Below are 25,297 nucleotides of genomic sequence, written 5' to 3' on the forward strand. Positions count from 1 at the left end.
GTGTGAACATTGAGACACAATAAAGGTAAATATATAAATTTAACAGATTTAGTCATAACTTCTCACAATAAAACATTAGCTTTAGTAGATTCGGGTAAGATGACGCTGAACATGTGTCATTTTTTCTGATCCGATTTGTAATACTTCTTTCATTCTGGCAAACATAAACAGGGAATTGAATACATAGTGACAGCTTCCAGTTCAACTTTTAATTAAAACAACCTTCAGTCCAGACGTATATCGGATCATTTCCTGAGCAGCTACAAACCTTATATCTAAAGAAGCAGTATTCACTACTTGGTTGAACACATTTTGGTGTCAGCATTTTTTGTGGGGAGTTGGCCTTTGCAACAGAGAATTGTGAGCCACCTTTTTTGTTTAAGCCAAGCCACCATATGGTCAACTAACTTCACGAGCCGTTCCACAGAATCCAAGCCATCTACATCTTAACATTTAAAAAAATATTTTAAAACCAATTTGAAACACAAAAAACTGTATCCAGCTATTAGATAAAAGATATGATTTTACTTCAGGAAAACCAATGTCTTTGTTTCCAAGTATTAACGCCCATGAGTCAACCAGCTTCCTCTCAGGACAAGGCGAGATGGCATCAAAAAATACAAGACAACTTCAACTGCTCAGAACTTTATTATGAGAAAAATGAGGGTTAAAATTAAATTAAAATATAAAATTTAAATGGGCAGGTCAGTTTTAAAAGGGAACACAAGGATAGTAGGCAGCTTCCAGACAAAGGTACAGAGAGATGGTAACAAGGCTATGAAATAAAGTCCAAGGGGAAGAGCTCGGCCATTCCAGGGGTCCGGTATAAAAAAGGAAAAAAAAGGAGACAGATGCATAAGTAAATATAAACCCCACCCCCGTCTGAAGTGTCCTCATAGACATTTAACAGCGCAGCTTTTCCTTTTTCGGGACTTTTTTCTCCAGATAAATCTAATTATGCGTTCACTTTAATTCCTGTCATCTCATTGTGTCTTAATGTAGCATCATTTCCTGCAGTTTTGAAAAAAGTAAACAAAAGTTCCTTCAAAAATAAAATGTAGTAACCACGTTTCATTTTCTACTATTACATATACAGCATATATATTTATATATATATAAATACATACATAAATATCTTACATGTACAACCAATTAAAAAAAAAAAAAAAACAGTCAGGGGACCCAAAAGACTTATGAGGACTTAGGGTGGTGGGGGGGAGAGCAAGGTTGCCCATTGTAGGTATAATGTGTCTGTTTTTGTTTCAGCTTCATACACTCAGGTACGCATGAAGCCTTTTGGGTGAGAGCCAAATAGGAAGCATTCCTCAGTTTGCCCAGTAGGGGGAGCTGCCATAGCTGGATTTGCTGCCTTGGGCTTTCTGTTGCATTCCACTGGACTGACTGCGCTGACCAGGACCACCCTGCCAATAGAACCAAAACAAATAAATAAAAAAACAAATCCACTCAGCTGGTGCCTCAAAAACAGACAAACCCAGAGGGTCGGTGTCTTCAGATCATTTTTATTTAAATTATTTATTTTTATTTAAATAGCATTTGCAGAAAACCTTTTAAAATCTACATTTTTATCTACCAAATATTGTCCACATTTTTCTAATATTTTGCAAAGCCAGATTAGTACTTTATGCTAACTTGAATGTTGACCATTAGAAAAGCCTAATAAAGAATCAAAATGCACCAGGCCACAGCTTTGATACATGAGGTAATTAATAGGGGGACAGACAAGAAAAAGAGGATTTATTGCACATTGATTCTGTTCACCTGTCCATCCTGTGTAAGGTGATGGTGCAACAGCTGGGAGTGCGGTTGTTGGTGTGGAGGCAAAATGTGCAAGAAAGGAGCAGGAGCATAGCCAGGTGCACCCCCTGGATTCATGGGCCCTGTTCCTCCCATAGCTGAAGGCAGGTTGAAAGGGGGTGGAGTCCCTGTGTGGAAGCCCTGCTTGTCAAATGGCTGAGGAAAAGAAAACAAACTAAATTAATTTCATGAATGTGAGTAAGAAAAAAAAAAAAAAAAAAAAAAGACAGCAATGATGTCAGTGTATATTCCGGATAGAGGACTGCAGCAGAAAGTATGCTTGCTATTCCTTATTACTCTCCAACTTTTTTTATCCATCCATCACATCTAACAAAAACTGAAGCCTATATCAAGTTTCAAACCTGTGTTTTGCTGTAGATGGAACCCCCCATGTCTGGTACTCCACTATTGGTACCTGATCCCGTCAATCCTGGTGCTAAGAGGATAATATAAGATAAGGAGAGAAGAAAGAAAACGCAAAAAGAATAATGAATTTAGTCCATCTGAGACAGCCAAAACTTAATCTGCCACAGAAAAGAACAGAGAATCTGGGATTAATGTAAAATAAACATCAGACATTGATCACTGCTAATAAATTCATGTTACATAAGTTTTGTGTTTGCTTCCAGTGTTAGTAGGATGTGGGCCAGCCAGCTGGAACAAGCAAAGTTCCTAACGTGAGGAGGAGCAGAGGCATGTTTCTAACTATTCCCCCACACCTTGGCAAGGACCAATCTAAACATATGAAAGTGCAATCACACCCATGCAAATACAAACCCATCTCCAGAAGACTCTTGGCTGCAGAATCATCTGTAATTGTGAGTAAACCCATTTTTCCCCACTGGAAAAACACCGTCTGACTCTGTATGTTTATTTAGGAGTGTGTATATTAGTTTGTACCTTTCCCTTGGCCGCTGCCCGCTGACTTGGGCTGTGACTGGGCAGAACTTCCATACCCTGCCTTATTGAATTCACCACCATGGGCTTGAGATAGGTCATCAAAGGCTAAAGACACAGATTGCACAACAGAAGAGGAGGCAGAGCAAGCGGAGAACAAGGAGCGGACAGATGAGGAAAATAATTTGGTGATGAAGAAAAGAAAAAGGGAAAAGTGGGGTAGAAGGGAGAGAGGCAGTAAGATAACCTGACTACAGTAACAAGTGTGCCTACCCTGACCTCAATCCAACCTTAGCGGGGGTTTTAGCTATGCATGCAGCATAAGCAAAAATCACAGGCCAACTCCACGCTCACATGCAGGATGAGGCTTTTTTCCCTTTTCCTTTAGGCTTCTATCAACATTTCAGCTAACGTTTGTATAAAATGTTTTGGATTCTGAGCCAATTAAAGCACACCTTAATTAAGTTATACAACCCACTCTAAATGATTGACTTCAGCCATACTCACCTGTGCTGTACGCATGCTGTCCATAGCTGGGCTGATGCTGCTGATGATACTGACTGGTGGGATTTGCCAAGCCCATTGTTGGCTGTTTGGCCGAACTGGGAGGCACAAAAACTGCGGGAGTGTACTGAAAGGCGGAGGGAACTCCTGGCATGCCAGCGTAGTATGGGAGACCTGAGAAGTTCAGCAGCTTTATAAATACAGCCAAATGCAATACAACCAAATGCTGAGCTACTGCTGTAACTTTAAAGTAAAACTACTGAAACCAATTAAAAGAGGATACTAATACTATAACTACTTATTACACCCCTTTTTATCTTTAAATAAATGTATTGTTCTCATTTCAACTTAACGTTATTTCAGTAATTAAGGTGGAAAACGGAAACATTAAATTTGTGTAATGTAGTTGGAGTGCAAATGGTACAAATAGATATAAAAACATTCACATTTAAACACAAACGTTGCTTTTTTCTTACTTGGGTATCCGTATCCAGGGGGCAGAGGGGGGTTGAGGAAGGCCTGGTTTTGTGCCTGCTGACCCTGGCTTTGAGCTTGGCCCTGCGAGCCGGTCTGCTGAGTCTGCTGGGGCTGTGACACCCCCGCTGTAGAGAGGCTGGTAGGGGGAGCTGGGGACGAAGAATCGTTTCGGCCAAACTTTGTTGCCTCACCTGAACAGGGCAAAACTGGTGGTTATTTTTTACTGTCAACTGTGAATACATTCATTGAATACATCAAACTGCTTCTGCTCCAAATTAACCTTAATTCAGCATCTACTTGAAAGCAAAACATAAAGGGTTAGCATACGCCAAATTCAATGTTTGTAAAGTTGAACTGTATTTATAGAAAACCTCAACTTTATAAAGTACATTTGCAAGATAAGCCAATAGAGCAGTTGCGTGTAAATCACCTCAGTTTCTAAACCATTTCACTTAATATTTGGCTAAGTTGTAGCTGACTGATGCCGCTTGAAAGTTTTACAAAAACAAAGAGTTGTTTTCCTCCTAAATATATAAAAAGGTAAACAGCAAGGGGAAATATGTTAAATTCCAAAAATCCTAGTTAGTGTGTAAAACAGATTTTAACTATTTTGACAGCAAATTCAAACAGGTTTGATGTAAAAGAAAAAAATATAATAAAATAGAAAAATCAGTTGACCAAGACAAAAACAAAACAAAAATATCTAGTTACCAGTATATGGGTTATTTGCCAAACCATCTCTCCCTGGCATTGGAGCAGCAGCACCAGGAAATGTCACACCATAGTAGTCCTGCTTAGAAAGATAGATATGTTTTAAATTGACTTTATGGTAAATAATCAACAGAAACTGAGTTTAAAACAAAAAGCTGGTGATCACTTTTAAAATGGCTATAGTAGGAATGCAGTTAAAAATAATCAATATTATTAAAAGCAGTGTGATTATTTACAACTATATTTTTATTTTGGTTAAGACTATATTAGATTAGGGAAAAGAACAAATCATTCATGGCAATACATGAGCTCTGAGAAAAACTGAAAACATCCTGTGGCCTATGGCTGCTGGGTAATAAAGCACTCAAGTCTGTGTATTCCAAAACATACACTTACCAATGGAAGGCGAGACTGCAGCATTTGCAAGTCTTCATACCCATAAATCTGCTGTTGAAATGAAGAAAAAAACGGTTATTTTTTGGAACATGAGGACAAAGTATCATACGGCACTGATGCTTCAAAGAAGTATTTTTCCCTGCTGAAACTTTAGTATTTCTCCCATTTATTTTTGGGGGTTAATAAAGTATTTTTGAATTTAAAGGAAGTCTACTATTATAACTTTTTTGTCTTTGCGTTGTTAAGATTCAAGAAAATCTTAAATAACTAGCATCAGCCAAACACAATTAAAAAAACAATAGTAATTTTAAATTCACTTAAAAATGAGACAATAGTTTTCGGAACAAGTCAGAAATTAAATCCATGATCAGAAATGCATATGGTTACAGGATAAGCAGGGAGTAAGCCTCCAGGACCCATGATGTACTGGTTGGCCAGAAGAGGTGGGACACCCTGGGCAAGGTTGGGGGGAGCTTTACCTAAAGAAAAAGACAGAAAGGGTTATTTAATGGTTAAACCTATGTAATACTGTAAAACCTTAACAGGAGATTTTAATCTTAAGTATTTTCTTGAACTCCTTCTAACACTTGGATTGTTATGACCGTACTAGAAGTGGTGGTAAGCAGTGGGGCTGTGCGGCTGCCTGCAGCTGGGAGGGTGGAGCTGGTGCCATTTGGAGCAAGACCTGGCGCTCCAGACTGGTGTAGGCCATTGGTAGATGAGCTACTGATAACTGGAGGGGCAGATGTACTTGGATTGATGACTTGGCTGGATGATGATGAAAAGGCATGAAGATTGCTACTGCCTTCGCTCTGCTTAAAAAAGGCGAAAGTAAAACAGGTAAACTCATCATTGCTTCCCACCAAAAGACAGAGCAGAGCAACAACATATGTCATCATGCATGCCTGCATTTGTGTAAGGAAACTCACTGTGAGAGAAGAACTTGTAACAAGGGCTGATCCAGTTGAGAGTGCACTGCTCCCAAGCCTGCAAAGAGAGCAAACAAATTGTCATCTTTTTAAATCTGATGAAGCCACTGTGGAGAAGGGATGATTAGGAAGTGGGAAAAGACAAAGCCATATTGGATTATTGTTCCATTTGTTCAGATTATCAGGCAACAGCAATACCCACTGGTTGTCAATCATTATTAAAGCCAATCTGCTATCATTTCATGTCTACATAAACTTCATACTTTGACTATAAAAAGCTTACTTAATGATTAAAAAAACACTACAAAGTAAAACTTTTCACTATATCCATTAATTGTTCTAACCAGTATGTTGCATGACTGGCACACATTCTAAGAATTGCTCCTTTCAGGAAAATACAGTTGGCTGAAGTTACTTACCCGCTTAATGACGAGATGGGTGCAGAGTGTGAAGGTGTAACTGCCGGGGAGGGAACATGATGGCCAGAGCTACTCTCACTTGTCATAACAGCAGTATCAGTTTTTACTGAAGCTGCCGCTGATTTAAACAAAAAAATAGGAGAAACATTGAAATGATAAAATATGAGGAAATACTGAATTTAAAAAGCAAATGTATATTCAATATTATATAAAAACAAAATAGGTCACCATCCCCCATTTATAGTCTTTTTTCCAACTACAGGTTTAATTAAGCAATCTATAATCTTTCAAATAACATGCAGTAAAGGCACTTAGAAAAACCATACTCACTTTCTTGTGCGCTTTGTGTCTTCATGCCAGCAAAGCCATTCTTTTAAAAAGAAAGAAAAAGTTCAAAGTTTGTTTTTTGCACCTTTGATGTTGAATAAATCAGCCATACTTTCTTGCACTAAAAAGTCTGAAAATGTGCAAGTGCCCTCTTGAGACTTAAGCTTAAACAGAAAAAAATTATAATCTGTGTACCATTGTGAGAGATGCACTGGCAGCTGATGGGACATCTTTGCTCTGGGGAAACCTGAGATGGGCTGTGAAGGATCTTTGGGCGCTGTCCACGCGATTGGCTGTAGAGGACGGTGCCGCTGCACTAGGAAGACCAAGGGACGGTGAGGGACTAGCGGTGGGTAAGCCTAGAGATGAAGAGGGGAAGCTGGGCTCCGAGACAGCAGATGGTAAGCTGCTCATGTGTTTGATGTTCACAAGATCAAGAGAAAAGTGGTAGAGAAAATCAGTTATTTGGGTGAAGACCCTATTTCCGATTTTCATGCTAAACCCTCTATTACTAAAGATTTTCTAGTGTTTATTTGAAGATGTCAAATAAACAGAAAAGCTGTCAGTTACTGTGACAATTTAAGAAACAATCCAAGGATATATTTAATTGTAAGTTCTTAGTATTAATGCTGTTATGATATATGATTACTGGTATAAGCAATTAAAAGATTTTGCTTTTATTTGTGAAGAACATCTGATTAAATGAATTTGAAAATGTAGAGTTTTCACTTTCTAAGACATGGTAAAACACCCAAAGTCAGCAGCATAGGCATCACCCTAAGCATTCTGTTATGTACCAGTGTGCAATAGTAGACCAGCAGAACCAGAATCATAACTCATTCTGAGAGCATCATACATTAAAATAAGCTTCTTTATAGATACAATTCTGGATGGTAACTACAGTCAATGTAAAATTGAAGGACATTTGATGGATTATAGTTAGCCTGAACAACTGTGATGCAATTTCTGTACCTTCACAAATCCTCATCCATGCAATTTGACATGCACATTTTTCACTACGAATAAGACAAAAGACAAGCATACCTAACTGCTCCTGGCTTTGAGAATATGCTGCTCTGTGGCTGCTGAGTTGGAACTCCTGTGGAAAGTGAAATGGGTGCTGGGGCCATCGCAGGGGTGTGTTCTCTGGGTGACTCCGTCTGCGACATGTCTGTAGCCTCACTTCCTGCCTCTGAACCAAAGTCAAGAGCTCCGAACTGAACGTTCAGGCCGGGTACATCTGCTGACCCTGGCATCTCCACAGCTGATGACGGAATCTGAGGATGAAAACATGAAAGGTGTTTGATAATAAAAAGAAAGGAGTGTGAATATCGCATAAGCAAAAAGATGAATTTAAAATAATTTCCATGAGACCAGTCTGCTTGCCAACAATGAAGTTTCTAACACTGGATCCTAAAGCAATTCACTCGGTGATCAGGAAAGCCAAAAACTCGGATTTTCAGCAGTACCACCATGCTAGGTGGGTAGGTACCAGTGTTTTACTAACTATGAAGCCTGGTGGCTGATTACATTTTATTTAAAAACAAATAAATTGAAGGACTTCTTACCTTAGAGGGAGGGGGCGCTCTTCGTCTTTGTGCCTTTAACTGCCGCTGAGGGGGCTCAGACAGAGAAGGCTCCAAACTTGAAAGCTTGCCTCCTGAGGAATTGCCGTCTCTTGTGAGAACATTTGAGGACTCCTGACCTAAAACCAAAAACTGTGTTAGTTTATACTTATTAAATATCACTGCTTGAACACATGAATTGCCAGAAAAAGACCTAATGTAAGCAACAGTAAAGACAAATTTTAGAGACGGAAAGAGGTAAAAACTTTAAAGTTCAACGTGATAATAAACATGATATCTTCTCCATAGAGGAATTTTAAAATTGTATGACTCCACTCCACAGGAAAAAAATCTTTTTGAAGCCAATTTAACACAAGATCCTTTTCATAATTTAGCATACTGTAAAAAATTAGGAAAAAATAGAAATAATGATCTGCACCCTTACCAGGTGGTGTGGGAACCTGTGGTGCATGTGATTGAGACAGGCCCAGGGACTCGGTGGTGGACAGAATGGAGGACGGTTGCTGCCTCTGAGTCAACTGACTGAGCACTGCTGAAGGCTCTGGCTGTAGCTTCATTTCCACTGAGAACAATCAACAATAAAAATAAATGTTTCTCTCTAAAGATTTGGTTTAACAATTCCTGTAAGTTCTTGGGAGGTGTTTTTCTGATCTGCCTCAGGACAAACTTACACTTTTGGTACATAAGAGGGCCATTTTCCAGCCTTTGAGGCTTGACGTCTGCAGAAGATGAAGGTGCAAGATTTTGCACTGAGGGTGTCCCTGCCTCTTGAGAGGCTTGACTGTTGCTTGTAGTTGGCACAATGTTAGCGGTTCTCTGAATAAGCCGAGACCTGTCTTGTTCCTCTGGTTTTCGAACATCAGGAGTTGGTGTTTGCTTGCTAGCATTCAGAGATCCAAAGCCAGAACTTATAACTGGGGACTAGAAACACAGCAAAAAAAAAAAAACAGAGTAAACAAGTACCGTCACATGCGCCAACACTCATTCATGGGAATATTTCAGAAATTAAGATCTCAATACCAGTGCAGCATGTGCGTAAGTGGTGCTAGCAGAGGCAGCATGGGCGTAGCTACTGGCTGTGGCGTGTGCATAGCTGTGTGTCGCAGTGCGCCCATTGTGGTGGGAATTGGTGAAGACCAGATTTTGACCTAAATCCTCTGCCGAAGGACCATCGCCTATTGCTCCAAGGTCAGATTCCATAGGACCTCCAGCAGGGACACCAGTTTTAGGCAGTAAGCTAGCCAGGTCAGAACTGTGAAAAAGAAACAGAAGAGAGGAAAATTGATCAATAGCGAAAAACAAAAGGTGAACAGTGCATGAAAAAGACAAGAAAACAAAGAGACATAGCCGTACGAATGTTTTTAAGACAAACAATGAGTTTGGGAAGGATGTCTTACTTGTGTCCAGGTGGAATGGGGTTGGCTGGAGTAGAGGAGGCAGTGAAAACTTTGGTCTCGGACAACTGCAAAATCAAAAAATTAAAAGTGTAGTGAAAAAATGTAATCAACTATAGAACTGAATTTGTTGTTATATTTAAGGTAAATAACAATGCTTTATGCATAACCACTTTAAATGACAAATTATAAATAATCAAAGGAAAGTATGATCACTGTGCTCTTACATCCTCACTCCAGTCCTCTGAAGTCCAATCTTCCAGATTGCCTCCCCAAGTTCCTAATGGAGTAAAATAAAAGGAAAATATAAAAGTTTTCTACTTTTCTTGTGTCAATGACAAAGTTAATTCTGTTTTACTTTCCAACTTAAAGCTTTTTTTGAATAAAAAAAAAATATTACCAAAGAAACTAGTTTACAACTATGTTAGCAAAAAATTTACATCTAAAAAAAAATGTTTTAAAAATCTCCTGACTACTAGCAATGAAAATTTGTCCTCTGCATATCTTCCAACCAATGCATGCTACTTAATTAACTCCAATGGCACTTGGGGCTTTTCGATGATAACGAATGTGAAGGGGTGGGGCTCTGAGAACTGTCATTTTTGGGGGATTTAAAAAAATATTTGAATTTTTTTTTCTCCCTCTGGTAGTCATGTAGTTCAGTAAAATGTTACACAATGTATTTACCAGATCCTTCAGCTGTTTCGTTGCCATCACCTTCCCAATTCTCTTGGCGAGCTCCAGAGTTAGCAGTGTAGTCTGCAGGATTGAATGTTCTGAAAAGAAAATACAGATGTTAAAAACAGATGATCAAGCGTTACCAGAAACATCTATAAGTCAGAAATGATGGTAAATAGGGTAAAAATATTCTAGATGAGAAGGTTCAGAAACCTTTTTTAATCCATACATTAGTTTGGAGGTATGTGCTAGTAATCACCATCAATATCACCTCAGTTTATTTCCAGACTCAAGATTACCACCACACACGTTCTTACCCCATTCCTTGAGAAGAAAATCTGCTCCCACCAGCAGCTCGTCCTCTGCCACGACCCCCTGACAACAGGGGGGGGGGGGGGGGGATTAGATTAATATTAAAAAAAAAGAAAACAATTACAGATGATTAAAGGCAGTAATTTTAAAGGATCAGAAAAAAATGTCAGAGCTTACTCCGTTTTTTCTAATATCTTTTACAAACACGCTGGATTCTACTCATCAACTCTAGGAAGATTTGATATTGAGCAAGTCATTTGAATCACATGTGTTAGATGGAAACAAAATGTAAAATCAGGGAAAAGGTACATAAGCTGTGGGATCAGGAAACACAGATGCATGTCACTGCTCACCTCTCCCCCTCCCTCCACGGCCACGATCCAACGCTCTTTCTCCAGGAGCCATCTCAAAACCATTCTCCTCTGAACGACCTATATCCCAACAGAAGGTGCATGGATGCTGTTAAACCACAACTGTGACTGAGTTCTGAAATTAACTATTCAGTACAATGAAGACGGCAAACCATAACAAATGATTATAAAATTGTGCATAGGTATACAAAAACATCTGCAGTTGTTGAGCCAATCCCAATTAATTTACCTTCACGCCCTCGGCTGATGCCTCTCCCCCTCCTGTTGGAACCCCCACGTCCACGACTGACTTCTCTCTCTGCTCTCTTCTCCCGGCTCTCTTTTATTTCTGATGTCCCTCCCTCTTTCCCAAGGCTACGCTTCTTTCCCACTGTCTCCCATGAGTTCTTCAGAGGTTAACAGAAAACGACAGGGGTTATAATGTAAATATTGCATGATTTTTGCATCAAAACAGGAAAAGGTGTAAACAAAGGTCTCTCTTGTTGCTCTCTTACTGTGTCAGAGGTGCTCTCAAGAAGAAAGTTGATGGCTCTGTTTACATCCTCATTGCAGTCATGAAGGGCTACCATGCACTCATCTTGAGTCTTTCCAGTAACTTCAATGAGCTAAGTGTACAGATGAAAAACACCAAATTAACGAAATATGAAAAAAAAAATTAATGATAGGTCTTAAAAAAAAAGAAAAATCACACTCAAAGCTGGCAATACAGTTGTTCTTATATTTATGTTCACAAACCTGTTTGACCTTATCTTCAAAGTCAGCGTCATTTTTGTCGTAGATTACTTGGGCTAAACGAATCTGTTCCGCTGTGGCCTGTTAAACAAACATAACTCAAACTAGTAACAAAAAACTATGCGACCATTTATCTTTATCACTGATAAACAATGTTATACGCAGCATGTGATTTAATTTAGTCTGGTAAAGTCTTCTATAAAATAAATATTCTAGCAATTGGACAAAATATACAATTTCCTTAAATTCAAACTTGTACAACTTAAAATGATACAAGCCCATCCTGAAGAATAAAATACAGTATAAAAACAAAATTATTTCAAGCAACCCACCTGTATCTGTTTCTGTGGTTGTGTTGTTTGTGTGGCAACGGGCAGCGTCTTATCCCGCGTCCCCCGGGTGTGGTTGCTGACCAATGAAGTCATCATATACAGTATATACAAAAGGATGTATGTACAAAATAGAAAAATCTGACGAAAAAAACAATCAGACAAAAGCAAAAAGAAATAAAAGTCAGTTACATTGTAAAGCTAGCACCGTATGTTGATACTAAGCAGACTGGGACAAACTGTAATATGCCATGTAATTCTATAACCCCCATCTGTCGCCCCCACATCCCGAGATATATTTAGCAGTCCAAGTGGGGACTGTCCTAGTGTCGTTTTTCAGGTCTACCTTCCTTCACACAGGAAGGGAAAAAAACACGGCTAGCGCACACTGGGCTGGCGGACTGACAATATTATTATCCCAAAGCTAACCAGTGAATACTTATGAGCACAAATAAGCACAACGCAACCCTAACTGAAACACGTTGACAAAACGCACCGTTAACAATACTACAATTTTACAAGTTTGGTTAAAACAAACTGTTTTGACGTTAGACGGCTTGGCTTCCTCAACGTTTAAATTTGTATGTTTTGTTCAGAGTCGGTTATGCGAGTACTGTTATTGAGTGTATTTTATTTGAACGTCACAAAAGCCTTAGCGTGGCTAAGAAAACAAAGCTAACTTACATGAAGTTGAAGTCAAAGATAGCTCATGATAGCTGTAGCCTGGCTAATTCTTGCTCGCCTTTGTTCCGTGTGCGACAAACATGCGTCGTATACCTTTAAATCGTCATACTACGAGATTGACATAAGTAGATCAATTTTAATACTAGTTATCAATTTACACAAATTCACCGTGATATTTTTCAGATGTGTGTGATTAAATAAAGGTTAAAAAACTATACAGACATGACAAGTGCGACGAAGAAGCCCTTTGTGTGGACAGAAAAAAGCTAACGTTAGCAGAATGCTAACAACTTGTAGGAAACGAACATAGTTGTGTATTTTACGACAAATTTTACTTTAAAGTCTCCCAGATTTTTTATATAAAACTTCAATTTGAGGGAAAACATGTCCATAACCCAATTGTCCCACTAAGTCACAGTTATTACCAACTATATACCAATTGCCGGGCATGTGAAAGGCCATTCTACATCCACAATGCAGCAGTAACGCACAAATTCAGCGCTGGCTAGTTAGCAACTTAGTTAGCTAACCATTGCAAACAGCTATCGGTCCACTACTTCCGGCCCGCGAGGGCCCATAAACACTTTCAGAAGTAAAAGCCATTACAAACCATCGTTATGTATGACTTTAAGACACAAACCATTTGCTAAAATCGTTTTACATATTTTACCTGCTAACACGCCTCGCTCAGCCAGCAGCAGTAGCAGCAGTTACAGTCACGTGATTGACCGCGCCGTTGTACACCGTTGCGAAGTTCTAGCAGCCTATCAAAACCCTCTTTTCAGGTCAGGCGGTCTAACATAGAGTCGAGACATGCGCCATTCTGTCTGGTAGCATGCTGTAGTCTGACAAACAACAGGTGAACTGTGCATTAAATCAAATCCCAAAAATCAATGCTACACATTGTGTATTTTTTAAATGTAGTGGGTCTGTGTACTCCTTTTTACTGATTGAGTCTGGAATAAATTCTATCTATCTATCTATCTATCTATCTATCTATCTATCTATCTATCTATCTATCTATCTATCTATCTATCTATCTATCTATCTATCTATCTATCTATCTATCTATCTATCTATCTATCTATACTTATACTGCAAACCTTTAAAATTGAATCAATATATTTCATCCAATTACTCCTTTTGATATTTATGTTGTCAAAAAATAATAATAATAAAAAAGGGGATTATGTTGTAGAAACTTCTAATTTGTTTGTCAAGTCTGATTTTGAACAACTCAAATCATAAAACCAAATTATTTTTAACTTACTTTGTGAAAGCAGACCACAGAAACTAACACAAGATTGCAAAGACTATTTATTTTTATTAAAAATCCACACATTTAACAAAAACAATCAACAAGAAAAAACAAAGAAAACCCATCACAACAGAGTTAAATTACACTCATTTCACAAAATAAATACCGGTACATACATTTTATAATTTCACAAACTCAAACTAATTTCAAAGGCAAGTTTCAATTTTTTTAACTAATAAAATAAGTTTTAAGCAGTATAAAAGAAATTTCTAAGAAACTAAAATGCATTCCATATCTCAAAACAAAAACAACATTTTTGTTTTTTTCTTCTCTGAAATCCACCTTTGACACCCAACACATACCCTTTTTAAGTATACATGCAAAAAAAAAATACTTGATCAACCCTTGTGTCTAACAAAACCATTCACACCACTTCAACATGAAACACATTTTTAAATTTGTTTAACTGATACAAATGGAAGTGTATAAATGGAATGAAAAATGTGCACCTCAAATTTAAATAATATGCTGTAACGGCGGTTAAACTAGAAGTCTTGCTTCTGGAAAATTATAACTTCACTTAATTAAGTCAGAAACATTCTCTTGTTATTGGGGGTGGCTTTCCTTCAGATATGGCTGTAGCTGAGCTCTCATACTTTGTATGCAGTTTACCTTCCTCTCCATGATCTCCTCCAATTTGTTAACAAATTCACCAAAAGCCTGTTCAACAGAGATGATACATTGTTAGCTCTAAAAGAGTAAGGGGTTAGATGTAAACATGATTTATTCTAACCATATCACTTTGGTGGGAGAGAAGGTGCTCCTCTTCAAGACCCAACTTTCCCATCCCCTTCAGCAGCTCCATGTGGGCTTCAGCCACACACCACCTCAATTCATATAATAAAACACCATGTTAATTTGGTATAAACACTTTTAGAGACATTTTATAGAAAACGTTAATACTTACTCGGCCTGGTTTAGTGTCTCCAAAGGAAATGCATGCATCCTTGGTGACTCAACAGGTTTTTGCAGACATGCAATAACACTGGTGTCGGAGGCTGATGTTTCGATTACCTTTTTCACACCATTGTCTTTGTGCTGAAAAGAAGCCAGTCTAAATCCAGGAGGTTGAGGTTTGTGCAAACCTACAAAACATTAAAAGTGTTATTTCAAAAGTTAGACACGCTGACACAAACTTCCAGAAATCACACATACCCATTCCACAGGCATTTCTCTGAGTGTTGCTCTGTTCCTGAGGCTGATTTGCAGCCGTAACAGTGTCGCTGTTTGTAGGGTGGAACGTTTTTCTTTGAGGCAGCTCCAAAAGAATTTCTTTGCCTTTATATTCTAAAATATCCTCTACGTCTGCATGTGAAAAACCTTTTACCACAGTTTCCTTTGTATTATCTTCTGTTTTAGGACAGTTTAGGTTCAGACTAAAATCCAGGTTTTCTGATATCATTGTTTTATTTATTTGCATTTTACTTTCATTCTGTTCCTCTTTAGTAGCTGATGTATTATGCGAACATTTTCTACTTTTGAGAGACTCCAAGCATAGTTTCTTCTCTCTGTCGTGACCTAATGGTGCCACCTGTACATTATTTTGCAATTCTAAAATATTAGTTCTGGCATTGTGTCCAAACAGCTTTGATTCAAAGTGAACCTTCTCTAGGGTATGGAGTGTGTCAGTGTGATCTCTTGATGGGGAGATGGGTTTTTCTGCCAGAGTTCGCTCAAAGGATGAGTCAAACTGACAATTGCTGTTAGCTCTGGAGTGGAGAGCCTCTAAGCAGGCAGATGTCCTTCTGTGCCTGTTAATCCACACTGCACTTTCTAAACCCACTTTTCTTTCTTCTGAATCACAGCGGTAAAACTGTTGTGTCTCCTCACTTGTTGGTATTGCACCTGCTTTGGCAACTGCCTCCCAAACCCACCTCTGATCTTCCTCTTCCATTCTAGCTATCCTACTTTCCTCCTTCCTTACTCTTGCTTCTTGTGTTGAACCAGTCGACCTTCTTATTTTCCTTTCAAAAATGTATTGTTCCTTATTTATTCTTTCCAAAGTTTCCCCCCAGTTTTCATCACTTCCACACCTGCCGTCCACACCATCCCTACCAGTGGCGTTTGTGCAGGCTTCATGTTTTACACTGGCTGAGTGTGCATCTGATGTCTTTTCACAGTCATCTTGCATTTGGATCAAAACTGAAGAATATGGTGAGTCTGTTAGAAAAGTAATAGATGGACATGTGGAGGTTGACAAGAACTGGACAGATGAAGGCACAAACTGTTGCAGCTGTTGATGATATCGTCTTAAGTGCATCTTTTTCTCATCATCAGGCCTTTGCAAGTCTCTTTCATTTGGAGTTTTTAGCACAGAGCTCATCTCTGGGGTCCTTTCCCATTGCATTCCTGGAGGAATCCATTGAATCTCCTCTTCTTTTCTAACTTGCATAGTCCACAGGTGGCTCTCTGTTTTGTCTCTGTTGTGGAATCCAGGTTCACATTTAGGAAAAGCTGCACAACTCGTGCAGGTTTCCCCCACATGTTGGTTCTCTTCTTTTTGCTGTCTTATCACCAAAACTGGCCTGATACTATTCTCCCTAACCAAACATTTGTCAGTACTTTTTGTTTTTATTGTAGTTCCATCTTCTTCGACTGCACTTTTATACTGATGCTTTATTTCACCATGTCCCAACCAACCTCCGACACGATGATTTCCAACCGTTTGCTTTTCTTTTGCTTGTGCTTTCTCTCCACATCTGTTATTCTTTGGTGTTGAGTGGGGAGGTGCACCTCTTGGATGGAATCTAGTTGTGGGAGGATTGGTACAAAGTGGCATGCTTTGTTTTGCTAACTTTGTCTTTACAGGGGTGGAAGCAGTGCTGCAACTGCTATGGATCAGGTTGGGTTCATGGCAAAATGTTGTTTTCCTTCCTTTTTTTCCCATCACATCTCCTTTTCTTTTCAACTCCTTTACCCTATGAAAATACAAAGACCCTCTTAGATAAAAGTAAAGGATGGTTGCTATTACAAAGACAAAGTTTTGCACACTGACCGATCAGCATATCTGAGCGTGTTGAGCGTGTGCTCAGTTGCTGAGTGTCCAGGTGAAATGTTGGCGATCATACACGTCATTGAGTCACCAACAAAGGAGTTTTTCAAAACCTGAAACAAGACTTAAATCATAAATCATGGAGCAAACATCAATATCAATGAAATACATGCATTTTTGACTCATTCTTAAAGTCTGTCACAGTACCTGAGTCAACCTGCTCTGTCGAAAAGGTGTGTGAGAGGCCTTTTTATCAAGAGAACGAATACATTCTTTGAGCTAAAGGGATTAGAAACAACGATTTATAACCTCAGACATCCTATGGAGTTTCTGGCTGAGTGAGAATCTGTCTTTAAAACTTACAGCCAACAGACTCTGGTTGATCTCTGCTCCCTCCATTCGTCTCTGCTTGTCTCGTTCTTTGGCATCTGATGCTCTTTCACTTCCTGCCAGGTCCACAAACCACATTCTGCACACATTCAAGAAAGCAACTTCTTTCAGTTGATATTTTCCCAAAACTATTGACAGCTTTTTGTCAATCTGTTAAAACCTGGTGGAACTTGTTGACAATTTTTACTCAAGTTATTCTGCTGTGCATCGGGTGAAAAAAGTAACAACAAAAAAAGATGTCAAATTCCACTAGTCCCCTAAGAGGAACTGAAGGGACAGCTGAACAATTTGGATCCTGAAGCACACAACAATACATTACAGCTTTTTCTTTGTGGTTCACCTCTGCACTATTTTGTCTTGGCAAATCTGACAGATTTTGTGAAGTTAAAACTTATACAGAAAAGATAAATAAAAATATTTGATGGAATAAAATAACTTTGCTTAAGTAATAAAACATTTTTGATGTATCTCACCTTCCCGCTGTGTGCTGGTTTGGCTCTCTCAGTTGAATCTGAAGTAAAGCATGGGAGCGAGAGGACAGTGAATTTACACCACTCACTCCTTGTGTTCGTTGTGCTGTTCCCTTTGAAACCACCTGGTGAAAGTAATGGCAGGGAAAAGTCCTACACCAGTTTTTTTTATAACTTTCAAATTTTCTGTAAATATCACTTACACAAACCAAACGTTAGATGATTTTTGGTGAATAATCTATATTCACGGAAACTTTCTTGTGCGTTTTATTTGTTTTGTTTTGTTTTCCTAACCCTTTGTTTCCTTTGGTTTCCTCATCCTTGCTTGAAATTCCATTGTATTTTTGTGTTGTATCTATGGCTGGCTGCTAACTAGAGTAAAAAACTGGGCAACAGAGCGTGACATAAAGCAGAGAGAACCAACCTCTAGTAGGGAATTGGCAGAGTCCACTCTGATTTCACGCAGCCCTGAAATATGGACGACTTTCTGTCCATCTTCTCTGGCAAACAACCTCAATGTAACAGAAATTTGTTTAAAGAGAAAAAACTTTTGTTAAATGTAGAATATCACCAAACAGTCTCAGCATATTAAATCTTGTATCACACCTTTTTCTGTGATCCAGCAGGTCATACAGCTGACTACAGTAGATTTCAAAGAAACTAACATACACCAGGAGGGGTGGGTATGAATGTGCAGTGGTCAGGTGAGCAAAGATGTCCTGAACTGCCAGAGTGTATAGACCAGGTGTAACAGCGGATGACCCCAGCATGGTGTAGGTCTTCCCCGCCCCTGTCTGTCCATATGCAAAGCATGTGGCATTTCCTCTGCACACACATAACACAAACGAGAAGCTAACAAAAGAGAGATTTGGACACTAGAGTCTGATAAAAGAATTGGAGAGAAAGGTGGATAATGCACAATTTTAGTGTGAGCAAATCTGTGCTTACCTACCCCCTAAACATGTGCTGCACCAGAGGATAAGCTGTTTTCTGATATACTTCCTTGATGGAGCTTTCCTCCCCAAAAACATGGTCAAAGTAAAACTTTTGCTACAGTTTAAGAGGCAAGATGGAAAAAGAAATCAGTAAAACTGGCACAAAATTAGCATCTAACAAATGAAACAATGCATGTGTGCATGTAGAAAAAACCCCCACAAAAGTGTGAAATTTTTCAAGTACAAGGATCCATCAGCATCCTCTATGTGCACGTCTACCTGTAATATGTAGGGTGTAAGATCCACACTTTCTTTGCTTTCATGTACAATTACACACTGTCCGTCTGTTGCTGTCACAACATCAACTTCTCCTCCTTTGCACTCTGCATGTGACAAAGGTCTTTTCCTCACACAAACAGTAATTTGTTGCCCAACAGTCTGTCTGTCACACAAAGAAAATAAAAGCTTAAAGTCTGCAAGAAGCATTTGTTTTGTGTTATTGAATGAGAACAAAGTAGAAATAAACCAAAAAACAGCAGTAACAACATTTGATGCAACTTACTTTTTGTTTGAAGCAAAGGGAGAACTCCAGGCCTGAATATTGCTGTAGCTGTTTGTTGTCTTTGCTCCATGTACAGGTGGGGGCTTAGTCAAGCTTGAATTCAACATTTTCTCTTTTGTGGAGACTTTTGTACATTTATTTTCAAATGTTTTCTTACACGACTCTGGTGTCACGTGTGCAGGGCTGTGTAATATCTTGCTGTTCTTTGTTGATATGGTATCGCAGTTAAACTTCCGAATTCCTCCTGTTAATTCTGACTTTATGGTGTCATTATTATGATCATTACCCAGAGAACGATTATCCTCCAGTTTGTATTTCTTAGTCCTTCTCCGGACACATTTTCCCAGATGTTTGCCATCAATCTCAAGCTGTACAGGTTTGTTCAATCTGCTTACTTTCATTGAACCATCTTCTACATCATGACTTTGACTGACATAAATAACAGGACTAGATAGTGTAAGACTAGATAGACCAGACAACAGCCTCACGTTGGCTGAGTTTTCATTAGTTAAGATGAGACGTCTGCAAACATTAAAAGGTAACGTATCCGTGATTTCCTGAGAATTTCTACATTTATTTCTCACTTTGTCTTCCGAAGTTTCATGGGAATTTTGACTGAGTTTCCCATTTATTGGTATAAAGTCCTGAGCATCACATCCGTAGTTTGGGTTAATATTTTTGTCAAAGTTGACCAAATGGAAAAGTTGGATCCAATCTTCCATTGAGCGAATTCCTAGGAGAGGATTATCCTCTATTTTCAATGCTCAAAGGTGGTCTGCATGAAAAACACCCAACAAAATGAACCTAAAGGCAGTAAAAGACAAAGAGGAAAACAGTTTTAGATAATGAAAGACCAGTTCCGCTGATGTCCTACATTTACTCACCTAGCATAGTGATGTTCTAGTCCAAAGGTTCTCAAACACCCGTACAACCAAAAGGTCATGTCATCTCATGCCTATTCTCCGGCTGCTCTCTAGAAGAAAAAATACATTTTGGTTTCTTCATTAACTGGTCACATTAGATAAAAACAATGCCCAGCCAGGTGGCATATTCATGGATCAAAATTAATTAAAAAACTACAACCTAGTAGGTATGCTGGAAAAACTAAATATAAGGATTTCTCTCAGAATTACAGCCAATGGTCTCTCACTTTGTCACTGCAACCGGCATGCTCGCTTGGTCCTAGGCAAAGCATGCAGTGGCGTAATGCAGTGGTGGAAATTTGATACTTGTGCAGGACAGTGCCAAAGCAGCACTGTGCAGTCATCACACATTTCTTTACAGTGGCAAATAAGATAAATATAGATAACATGGGTGAGCAACACTTTACTCCTACTGTAGATTACCCATAAGCCTAAATAAAGTTGCCATATGGCAAGACTAAAACCCTCTTCAAGCTGGTTCCACTGAGAGGCTTAAAATATTGTTTACTCTAAAGACAGAGCACATCAATGCCAGCAATAATTCAATAAATATTCATTGATTTGATAAACTTTAATTTCTTGATTTATATTGACAATTTCAGTGCCTCAATAAATTAAATTAAATTAATTTTATTTATGTAGCACCTTTCATGACAACAAAGACAGCTCAAGGTGCTGTACATAAAAACAAAAAAAATGCAATAAAATACAATAAAATACATTAAATTAGCCCTGCACAATAAAATAGACAAAGACAAACACCAGTGGAAATAAAATAAATAAAATAAAGAGAAACCAGAATAAAGAGAAACCACAACCATAACACAGAGATGAATAAACCCTCCTGCTGTTCTGAGTTCACTGATAACATTCAAGCAAAATAACATGAATAACTTTCTTGTAGAAACAATTATAGATGTAAATTATATTAATTAATCTTACTGAATTAAGTTTAATTTTGTATGTTAAGTCACAACAGTTAAAATGCTTAGGAAACTAGTAACAAAAACAATGATTACTTCAATAAAAACTATTACCACTGATGCAGGGTTGAGGTGTCAAAACCTATTAATTATCCTTCAGATTGGTTTGCCTGATTTCCACATCCGTACACAAGTAGGTTTCCATGGCGACGCGAAGAACGCTAATTTCTTTGCTGCCCTCGTTAGTTTTCTCGACCGGAATGTTGCAAACAAAGGCAGAAAATCCAGAGAGACGATGCTCAGATCAACATTGCAGTCAGAGACAGAGATAATCCTTCAAAGAGTCTAAGCCGACAGACCAGGAATGAGCAGACTAAACCAAGTGAAAACAAAGTGGAATTCATAAAATCAGATGGTGTTATTTACTCTTTCTGATTAGAAAGATTGTGGATACGTTATTGATTATATTTATTTTTGATGACATTTTTAAAATAAATTTTAAAACTGGCCAAATGTTTAACCAAATATCTTTTTTGTCTGCTTGTGTGCTTTTTTTTTTTTTTTGCTTGTTTTTCCTTCAAATTTATAACATGAAGTCAAATGAAAAATAAAAATAAATGGGAGAATTAAGGTCCGGAAACAATGGCTTGTGTCAAACCGGTCCGTGTTTCACTGGGGACATCATTGAATGAAACACACAACACCAGCCTTCACCGTAAGATTTTTACTTACCTTTTTTTATTTTATTACTATTATTATTATTATTATTATTATTTTTACAAAGTCTGTTTAAAAAAGATAAGACACCAGTGGCTAAAGTTTGATAAATCGCATGTTAGCCTGGATAAAGTTAAATTTTTAACTCCTTAAATCCCAGCAAAGGCGTTTTGCAAGAAGTACTTATTTGATAACTAGGTAGTAGTACTACCAGGGGGGTATTCCAGAGAGCAGGTTATGCATGTTAGCACGGTAAATTTGAGGCTAAGGAAGTGGATAACCTCAGTTTTCGGTTCTTAAAAAAAAGGTATGTTTTAGGGTATGTCAAGTTGCCATAGCAACTCATGCTCTGAACATAACCTGGTCTGGAGCAGGTTTAGTTGAAGCTTAGTTTGTTTTCAGAGAGGTGAAGCAGCATAGCGTGTCCATTTGAAGATGATTTAGTGGATGAGGAAGCTCAGATAATACTTTTCCACCATGAGAGGGTGATAAGACCATATGATATGGATGTTGTAAACCTTTTTACATTGATCTAACTTAATTATTTGCTTCAGTTAAGATACTTTTTTTTTAGTTAAGTAATAAGTCAGCTGAAAAATAACACATAGTTATTTTACTTTCATTCAAATTAATTCAATTAAGTAAGTTTAACTTTGGTGCTACTGTTAGATCAGCACCGCAAGGAATTGTGGGATACCATTCCCTTTGCCTGTCTGGACGGATTTGGGTTTAAGTGTGGGTTCTTGTCCAAATGTGTTTAGTTGTTTAGCTGTTTTACTGTGTTTTGCCCAGTTATTTGTCCTGTTATGTTTAGTTCTTTCTGCACCATGAGTGAGAGGGAGGAAGAGGATGATGAGTTTATTTAGCACCCGTATTACCTAGAGACATAATGTTAAAGTCTGAGAAATTTTATTGTTATAAAATTAGTATATCTGTAGGCTCAAACTTAGACATATGAGAGTTCAAGAAGTACAATAAATTAAGATGGAAAAACATTTAATTGAATTGGAGTAATATGACATTTAGTTAGATGAATATGTAAATTTGAGTTGTAAAAATAATATTGAGTTGGGTAGACGTAAGAAATTAGGTTGAACTTTTTTTCTCCACGCGTTTCCATGGTGACTCCAGAAATCGGCGATCCATTGAGAATGTTTTTATGTACTTGCCGTGCACGCGCATTAGCCCAAGGTTACAAGGTCGAGCGCAATTACCACAACTCATATCCGGTCTTTTGGAACCAACATACCAAGTTCAGGCGGATTTCAGCCAGAGTTCAGGCTTAAAGTCAGGGTAGTTTAAATATGCTTCCTGGAATACTCCCCAGACCAACACATACTCTGAGACACCCAAATGTCTAAAATTCAATATAAAAAAATCTAAAGAAATTATAGAATTTGAGTTCAAATAGATATTGGTTAATAAATAAAAAGGGATAACTTATGACAAAATTGTGGTTCATTACTTACAGAACTTGCTACCTGATTCGAACACATCTCTCAGATGCATGTATAGTAATATTAGTATTATTATTATTATTACTACTGTTTGTGTGCACAAAATACTGATTAGTGGCCACAAATTATTAATCAGAGAGAATTTTTTTGAATGTCATGCCCAGGGCTCTGTAATTTTTAAAAGAGAAAGAAAGAATAAAAGGACATGAAATTAATGCATGTCCATTTGCACATAATTTATTATTTTGGAAATTATTAGTACACAAAGATATCTGATTGACTCAGCATAGCCGGTTTTATACTGTTCTATCAAACACAGTTGAGTTTTTATCAAAAACTTATTTTCGTGTCACAACTGGAAGAAAAGTGGCAAGTGTTACAAAAGAAATTCCTTAAAAGTGATACTTATGCGGCGTCTGTTCTCTGAAGGGATCAGCATGTCATCTGAGGAGGAGGAGGCTTCCCATCGTCCTTCTTCAGTGTCATCTCTCTCTGACTCGCCGTGTTCATCTCCTCCCAATTTGCACTATGTTGGAAAGAAGGAAGAAATTGTCAAGGCTGGGCGACTGACCAAGCTGTTAAACGGATGTAGAGATGTGCTCATCTTGTACCACGATAGACAGCTTTATGCAATGGACAAGCGGTGTTATCGTAAGTTTTGAGCAGCAGAGCAATACGCTGTGTGGCAAACTATTATTTTGAGGCGTGGCATGCACTTCCTTCTATGATACTGAAAAAAACTACAGTCTCTAATAACTCATGTTATCTCCCACTGACAGACTCTGGTGGTGAATTGCAGCATGGAGACATCGAGGTGAGTTTATAGAAATAAAAGCACAGTAGAAAAGTTCCTAACCATGTCAGACAGCACTTGACACGTTTTTCTTTGTAGAATAAAACTTCTGAATAGTATTTTTTGTTGTTATGTTAACCACAAGCTTCATGTCTTACTGTTATTAGGAGTTTAATGGACGGCTGTGCATAGTGTGCCCATGGCACAGTTACAAGATCACCCTGGCAGAAGGGGAAGGGCTTTACCAGGCAGTGGATGATCCTACCAAAAAGCCACCGAGGACTCACTGGCGTTCCAAAGGCGTCAAACAAAGGATTCATAAAGTCACAGAAATCAATGGGGATGTATTTGTAACACTGAATAAGTCTTGTGAGGCCATTGAATCTGACTTTTATCAGACTGAAAAATACAGGCCTGTTACACTGAAAGGACAACCGGTACCCAAAAAACAATAAAAAAAAATGTTTTCACTGTCTAACTAAAGATACTTTAATTGTTCTTGTGCTAATCAGGTAGCTTTGTTTATTTTTTTTTTTACTTTCCCTTTTTAGAAGTGTCTTTGTAAATGCTTTGTCTGCTGTAAATCCTCTTTTTTTTACTATCACTGATTATTGTAAAGAACCCTAAACATGTCTAGGATAAAAAAGATAGATCCTTATCCATCCATAGTTCCTACGAAGTTTGATTGAGTTTGTGTTTAACGTTATTTTAATATGCAAATCTGTCTGTTCTTTTAACAATATGTTTTTTTATTGTACAAATTTGACTCTTTATTTTTGTACTTACAGCATAACGGTGCCAGTAATCCTGACAGCTGTGTTACATAAAATAATAATCACAGAATATGTTTGTCATTGTTAGTCGTCAAAAACTTGAATTGAAAAATTCACAATAAATGCTTTAAAAAGTCACAAAAATTTCAACTACTACATAACCTCTACCATCTTCAGCATTTATATTAAAAGCAGGAACCAGTTATTGCAAAGTTTTAAGCTTCCAATGTTGTGATCACCAAGGAATGCTAAAAAGATCTGCTGACTTATGGGAAAATGCAATTTTTACAATCTGGCCTGGTTTAGAAAAGTCATATTATCACAAGATTATTTGCGTCAGCGTAATTAAAGTTTCAATGTTCATCTAAAATACATTTTGCTGCTCAAGCAAGCAGATTCATGACTCATTGTGATTCTTTCTTACCTCATGTGTCAGTTTGCTGTTGTCGGGATTCAAACGTGTCAGATTTTTTCTGTACAATT

General features: G+C 38.0%; 3 protein-coding genes across 11 annotated transcripts; 1 reads left to right on the plus strand and 2 right to left on the minus strand.

Moving 5' to 3' along the window:
• Positions 1-629: 629 nt before the first annotated feature.
• Positions 630-13,349, minus strand: LOC101170438 (ubiquitin-associated protein 2). 6 transcript variants are annotated; one of them, XM_020705872.2, is made up of 30 exons: positions 13,232-13,349; positions 11,881-12,018; positions 11,552-11,629; positions 11,311-11,421; positions 11,046-11,202; positions 10,799-10,876; positions 10,451-10,508; positions 10,143-10,231; positions 9,683-9,735; positions 9,459-9,523; positions 9,082-9,313; positions 8,733-8,982; positions 8,486-8,623; positions 8,044-8,180; positions 7,520-7,752; positions 6,671-6,881; positions 6,479-6,518; positions 6,149-6,266; positions 5,730-5,787; positions 5,408-5,612; positions 5,188-5,279; positions 4,801-4,851; positions 4,405-4,486; positions 3,693-3,884; positions 3,220-3,390; positions 2,716-2,820; positions 2,593-2,625; positions 2,178-2,251; positions 1,780-1,971; positions 630-1,421 (listed from the first exon to the last, which is right to left on the minus strand). In XM_020705872.2, exons 2-30 carry the CDS (start codon positions 11,974-11,976, stop codon positions 1,326-1,328), a joined length of 3,495 nt encoding a protein of 1,164 aa, XP_020561531.1. In that variant the 5' UTR covers positions 11,977-12,018; positions 13,232-13,349; the 3' UTR covers positions 630-1,325. The 6 variants fall into 6 exon arrangements, with proteins under 6 accessions (XP_020561531.1, XP_020561530.1, XP_020561528.1 ...); XM_020705871.2 differs by having other exon boundaries at positions 4,405-4,483; positions 5,408-5,615; XM_020705869.2 differs by having other exon boundaries at positions 5,408-5,615.
• A 524-nt stretch (positions 13,350-13,873) lies between these two features.
• On the minus strand, positions 13,874-23,764 carry LOC105354722. 4 transcript variants are annotated; one of them, XM_020705878.1, is made up of 15 exons: positions 23,654-23,764; positions 20,113-20,201; positions 19,229-20,032; positions 18,946-19,108; positions 18,684-18,781; positions 18,338-18,556; positions 18,156-18,243; positions 17,735-17,856; positions 17,235-17,340; positions 17,079-17,150; positions 16,875-16,984; positions 15,035-16,797; positions 14,787-14,964; positions 14,613-14,706; positions 13,874-14,539 (listed from the first exon to the last, which is right to left on the minus strand). In XM_020705878.1, exons 3-15 carry the CDS (start codon positions 19,948-19,950, stop codon positions 14,426-14,428), a joined length of 3,849 nt encoding a protein of 1,282 aa, XP_020561537.1. In that variant the 5' UTR covers positions 19,951-20,032; positions 20,113-20,201; positions 23,654-23,764; the 3' UTR covers positions 13,874-14,425. The 4 variants fall into 4 exon arrangements, with proteins under 4 accessions (XP_020561537.1, XP_011477403.1, XP_020561539.1 ...); XM_011479101.3 differs by lacking the exon at positions 23,654-23,764 and adding an exon at positions 21,189-21,590; XM_020705880.2 differs by lacking the exon at positions 23,654-23,764 and having other exon boundaries at positions 17,735-17,772; positions 20,113-20,789.
• Positions 21,677-25,210, plus strand: LOC101157781 (Rieske domain-containing protein). The gene is made up of 4 exons (XM_004072348.4): positions 21,677-21,789; positions 23,678-23,899; positions 24,028-24,062; positions 24,209-25,210. Exons 1-4 carry the CDS (start codon positions 21,717-21,719, stop codon positions 24,494-24,496), a joined length of 618 nt encoding a protein of 205 aa, XP_004072396.2. The 5' UTR covers positions 21,677-21,716; the 3' UTR covers positions 24,497-25,210.
• Positions 25,211-25,297: the final 87 nt, after the last annotated feature.

This window comes from Oryzias latipes, chromosome 9, assembly GCF_002234675.1.
Source record: "Oryzias latipes chromosome 9, ASM223467v1".
In the NCBI taxonomy this organism is placed as follows: domain Eukaryota; kingdom Metazoa; phylum Chordata; class Actinopteri; order Beloniformes; family Adrianichthyidae; genus Oryzias; species Oryzias latipes.

Bases quoted from the DNA above. Each gene is read 5' to 3' on its own strand.
- LOC101170438 (XM_020705869.2), bottom strand. From the start codon at position 11,976: ATGATGACTTCATTGGTCAGCAACCACACCCGGGGGACGCGGGATAAG. The intron at 4,852-5,187 runs GTAACCATATGC...TCATTTCAACAG, and splicing joins GCTTACTCCCTGCTTATCCT to CAGATTTATGGGTATGAAGA. The intron at 3,391-3,692 runs GTAAGAAAAAAG...TGAACTTCTCAG, and splicing joins CCCTGGATACGGATACCCAA to GTCTCCCATACTACGCTGGC.
- LOC105354722 (XM_020705878.1), bottom strand. From the start codon at position 19,950: ATGGAAGATTGGATCCAACTTTTCCATTTGGTCAACTTTGACAAAAAT. The intron at 19,109-19,228 runs GTAAGTTGCATC...TTTGTGTGACAG, and splicing joins CCCTTTGCTTCAAACAAAAA to ACAGACTGTTGGGCAACAAA. The intron at 16,798-16,874 runs GTCAGTGTGCAA...GTATTTTCATAG, and splicing joins ACGCTCAGATATGCTGATCG to GGTAAAGGAGTTGAAAAGAA.
- LOC101157781 (XM_004072348.4), top strand. From the start codon at position 21,717: ATGGCTTGTGTCAAACCGGTCCGTGTTTCACTGGGGACATCATTGAAT. The intron at 21,790-23,677 runs GTAAGATTTTTA...TGTTCTCTGAAG, and splicing joins ACACAACACCAGCCTTCACC to GGATCAGCATGTCATCTGAG. The intron at 24,063-24,208 runs GTGAGTTTATAG...TACTGTTATTAG, and splicing joins TGCAGCATGGAGACATCGAG to GAGTTTAATGGACGGCTGTG.